General features: G+C 34.3%; 1 protein-coding gene across 1 annotated transcript; it reads right to left on the minus strand.

Moving 5' to 3' along the window:
- LOC104226928 (3-ketoacyl-CoA synthase 10) lies at positions 1 to 4504 on the minus strand. The gene is made up of 4 exons (XM_009779031.2): positions 3995 to 4504; positions 2643 to 3268; positions 656 to 1041; positions 1 to 556 (listed from the first exon to the last, which is right to left on the minus strand). Exons 1-4 carry the CDS (start codon positions 4394 to 4396, stop codon positions 345 to 347), a joined length of 1626 nt encoding a protein of 541 aa, XP_009777333.1. The 5' UTR covers positions 4397 to 4504; the 3' UTR covers positions 1 to 344.
- Between the last annotated feature and the right edge of the window lie 621 nt (positions 4505 to 5125).

The following is a 5125-nucleotide window of genomic DNA, read 5'->3' on the forward strand; positions in this document are numbered from 1 at the left end:
TAATACATAAAATATTTGTTTATCGATCAGCAATGTATAATGTCATAATACATTTATTACACAAATTGTCGACAATAACAAAGATATGCTCTCTATATTTGCATGACCATTACTTATATATAATGATGTAAAGATCAATTCTTGAAGATTAAGGTGAACATCATATCTAAAGGCCAAGGCCAAAATTTATATTGGAAAGAACCTATATATATGTTTGTTAATCCTTTCCACAAAATCAACTTAATTATAATAACGTAACCAATATATTCTTGACTATACATTTATATAGTCATTCATTCAAGATCTCCATCTTGTAACTCCAAATCTTTCATGAAAATCCACACTTATTGTGTGAGAGACTGAGGGTACATATCAACGCAATCAATCCAAGGATTTGTTGAAGGCTTTTTAACACGGCGAATGGCTTTCCAAACAGCACTGTTACACTTAAAACCTGAACCAAAAGCAATTTGCCACACACGATCACCTCTCGTAATTTTCTCCTTAGCCTCCAAATAAGCCAACTCATACCAAATGCTGCTACTAGACGTGTTACCTGTCGAAGACATAATATAATTAGGTAATTAGAAACGTTCTTTTTTATAACAGTCGTTTAAGCTTTTAGATAAGATATAGTCGCACAATTCAGTATTACCAAATCGGTGCAGTGTGGCCCGAGAAGCTTCCATATTATTCTCACTCAGCTCTAAGTTCCTTTGAAGCTCATCAAGGACAGTTTTGCTGGCTGCATAAAAACAAAAGTGCTCGAAGGCGAGTTTGTAGTCTGGAATATAGGGCTTATTGGCCAGTTGGGAAGTGGAATTGCCTTTGGCATTATTATTATTATTATTATTATTTTTATTGCCAAATAAGTGTCTCCAGACTAGGTTTCCAAAGAAGAAGAGTTGTTCTGATAAAGGTAGAACCAAAGGGCCTAATGTGGTAATGTTGGTTTTCAGAGCATCTCCTCCAACTTCTACTAAATCTTTGCTGATCCTTAGTCCCTTGTAACGTTGGCTATCTTCTTCTTGGTAGATGCACCTGAGGAATGTATTAAATTCACTTACATTAGCCAGTGGCATATATAACTAGGAACTACTACACCTAATGTGAACCTGTGACACGAGCAATTTTAACTATTTTTGCTACTACACTAAAATATTCTGATATGTTAATTAAGAAAGTTCAGCAAATTATGTATATGCAAAGATATTTATTTTTGTTCTAACAGTACATAATTTTCTGACGGAGGAAATTCAATTCAACCTCATATATAGCTCCAACCCTACGTTTAGCAATTATGTTTTGCTAAATGAACTTTTGTTTTTACATTGTTTAATGTGAGAGGTACCATCGATTAGCTAGGATGATAGGTTACTAGATGAACACCCAAAGGCACCAAGGATGAAGCAGTAAAAGCACGCGTAATAACTAATTTTATGGGTTATATGCTAAATCATTTATGCCACTATCTAAAAATAATCAGATATTTAAGTTGTGACTTTAAAGTAATGCTTAAATCATTTATGTCACTTTACTAGAATATTTTCATATGTCAAGAGAACTTAATAGTTTTTATATATATTCAAAAAAGAAAATTATTTTTGCTGTGCATAATATAATTTTCGTTTGGCCTTTTTAAGGAGCAACATAGGGTCAAATGTTTCTAAAGTTAACGATAATCTCATTTGTATCTCCAGAAAAAACCATGCATGTGATATAGACATAGTAATTATTATGACATCCAGATTAATTATTGTGTACTATATTTTCAAATTAATTGTTTATGAGAGAAGAGCTAGTTTATATTAAGCATAATTTTATGGGAATCAGCTGACACAAGTAAGAAAAATATTATTGTATTTTCTTAGTCTTTAAAGATACCTCTTGTTCACTTATTTCCCAAAGAGTAGATCAATCTAATGAAAAGGAGGCAAATGCAGGTCCATGCTCTGTCCCCTCCCCCCTCCCCCCCCCAAAAAAAAGTTAATGCATTGTTTAATTTGGTTAGCTTAACTGCTAGTCCCATTTAAGTCAACGACTATTAAATTAATCTTTTATGAACAGCCTTTTACATTAAAATATCGACGAAATTTTTAAGAACAGAAATGTGAAGATAAATGGTATGTTGGTCCCAGAAAGCCATTTATTAGACAGCTGGGACATTATCTGGTTCTAATAAATGGCTCAACCGTATAGTTTGAAATTAAACTATACCCCCTCTTCAAGTACCGATATATATGTATCACCTAGCTAGCTAACATTAAATGCAAGCTCGCTATACCAGCACAATTTCTGATAGCAACAATTATGTTTTGACAAATATATATATTTTTGAGCTTCCTTTAAAAACTGAAATTTTGAAATGAATTGGTCATATAATTCAACATAGTACTAGAGCTGGCAGGGATCTTAGTTTCAAATCTTACCGAGGCAAACTAGCTATAACAACAAAAAAATACATGTGAAAATGGATCAAGTGAGCATGCATGCGAGCAGGCGTGTTGAAGATATACTAACCAAATAAATATATGATTTGCCTAACTACTTAAATTTTTAAATGAAATAGTCACACAATTAACCAATAAAAAAAATTTCGTGCTTAAAACTGTATTTTAAATTGTACGTAAAGAAAAACTTACCTGAATGCCCGATCATTGGAAGCTTTGTGTGTCCTGACGATGTGCTCGAGGCTGTACTTAGCACGGCGGTAGTCACGGCGGCGATTAGAGAGGAGAAGGGCGGAGCAACCCATCCGAAAAAAGCAATTAGGTATAAGCATAGACCTTTCTTTACCTGGATACCAATTAAATCCAACCATTTCAGCACTAACCACCACTGCATAACTATTCGGGTTAGCTTGTAACATGTCACGTGCCAAATCCAATGCTATAATCCCAGCACTGCAACCCATTCCTCCTAAATTAAAACTAAGTATATTTCCTCTCATTTTGTAGTGATTTATTATCATTGCTGAAAGTGAAGGTGTTGGGTTGAAAATGCTACAGTTCACCACTAATATTCCAACGTCCTTTGGTCGAATCTTCGTCTTTTCGAACAGTTCGTCGAGTGCGCCGAACATAACCATTGATGCCTCGGCTCGGCCTTCTTTCATGGTGGCGGTGTTTTCCGACGATCCAATGACTTTTGGGACGTAAGTTTCGTCGCCAATTCCAGAGGATTCTAAGATTCTTTTCTGAAATTCGAGACTTGGTTCGTCGAATTTGCCGGATTTTCTTGCTAGCTCAATGAACTGTTCCTTTGTTACCTGCCCATATTGGCATGCCATGCAATAAGAATAAGGTTAATTAAGTTAGACACACTACAGTGCGTACGAAGTTTTACATTATCAGTGAAATTTAATTTGTCATAACATATTTCTTACTTTATTTTAGAGGTATCGAATCATGTTTGGAAATAACTTAATTTGATGGTGCAGAAATAACATATAGAGCATAAAACTTAAACGCTCGAGCATATAAGTTTAGTTTCAAATTTCTATAGAACAAAATACAGGGATCTAATTTTAAAATTGGCAATCTCCGAATTCGTCTCTTTTTCTACCTCAATTTAGTGCCATTTGTTCCATATAGTTTTCATTCTAGAAATTAAAATAAATAATAAATGATAAAAAATAAAAGATAATCTGCTGGCACGAGCTCCTATTCAAAGTAGATTTTTTCTCCTGCTGCTTTTTTTTTTTTGGATATAGAGGAGGGAAAAAAGAGAGTCAGCTAGCTTCCTACGATTTACGAACACGAAAATAGAGCTTAAAAATTTGGAGAAAATATTGTAATAAGATAATTACAATTTTACCTTTCATATATTACTAGTTTTCAAATATCTAGCTTCTTTTATAAAAAGTCAACTAGTCGTATATGTTTTTATTTCATGATTCACATAGAAATTGTTAACTAATGATCTAACTACAAAAAGTGATGGGTTATTTTGAACAAGAAGGCCACATGCATTAATAATGAGTAACAAAAATTACCTTAAGATCATCACTTGGTTTGTAACATGCAAAATCAAGAAGGTAAATAGGTCTTGGCTTAGACATGATGTAAAGAGAGAGAGTGAACACAAAAAGTGCTACAAATGACAAGACTGTAGCCAAGTCATAACAAGCTGCGTTATCCCAAACTTTCCTCCACAGCTCCTCTCTACTAAGGCTGCCCACTTCAGCACTGAAAACCAACACCAACACTGGCACTGTAGCCAAATATATTCCATGGTTTATCAAGTAATGATACCCTAATTTCACATATTTTAGGTTTACTGACTGCAAGAAATCCGGCAAACGCCTCCGTACCCTAACGGAGAACGTTTGAGATCCCCCATCTGATATCCCACGGTTCACAATCTCCGTTGATAGAAGATGTTCTTCTCTAGCCATATTTTGAGACTGAGACGTAATTATTGTCGTTGATTTTTTTCTTCCGATGAAACTGTGTACGTAGAAATATAGGGATAATGTCTCTTTTACATACAAGATAATGAAAGGAGGTGAAAGTCTTGGGAGTATTTATTTATTTTGGAATGTAAGGATGGGAAAGGAATTAGGTGAAGAGAGCATTAATGTGGGCACCCAACTGAGAGAGGTGTAGTTGGGTGCTATCAACTAGCCATAAATTCTTGTAACGCATTTATGACAAAGTAGTTCGAAATTATGCAAATGACTTCACTGCTTTGTGCATGCAAACTTGCTATGTTATTACATCTTTGATGGTATTTCCATTTAGGAAAAAGAAGTAAATACATATCGTGAAACCTTCCCACCATCTTTTCCTTTTACAGTAAGTCCGTTAGGTGTTTCCAGCTCATGAACCCCAAGGACAAATAATTAATTGCCCTTCTTATTTGATTTATTTACGTTTCTCTAATAAGGGTATTCAAGGAAAACCAAAAAAAGAAATTGAAAGATTTACTAGATTGTGTAATATTCTTAATCTTTCTAAAATAATTGAACATAGGTGAACATGGTGTTGCATACATGCCAGCTAGTTTATTATACAATATGGTAAAATGGGCTTATTATTGCTCTGTAGTATTTTATTGCTAATTGAAGCAAAAGAAAAGAAAGAGGTCCCGCCTAATACAGGTGAATCTCAGTTAGAAGTGCTCG

This window comes from Nicotiana sylvestris, chromosome 8 (assembly GCF_000393655.2).
Source record: "Nicotiana sylvestris chromosome 8, ASM39365v2, whole genome shotgun sequence".
Taxonomy (NCBI): Eukaryota; Viridiplantae; Streptophyta; class Magnoliopsida; order Solanales; family Solanaceae; genus Nicotiana; species Nicotiana sylvestris.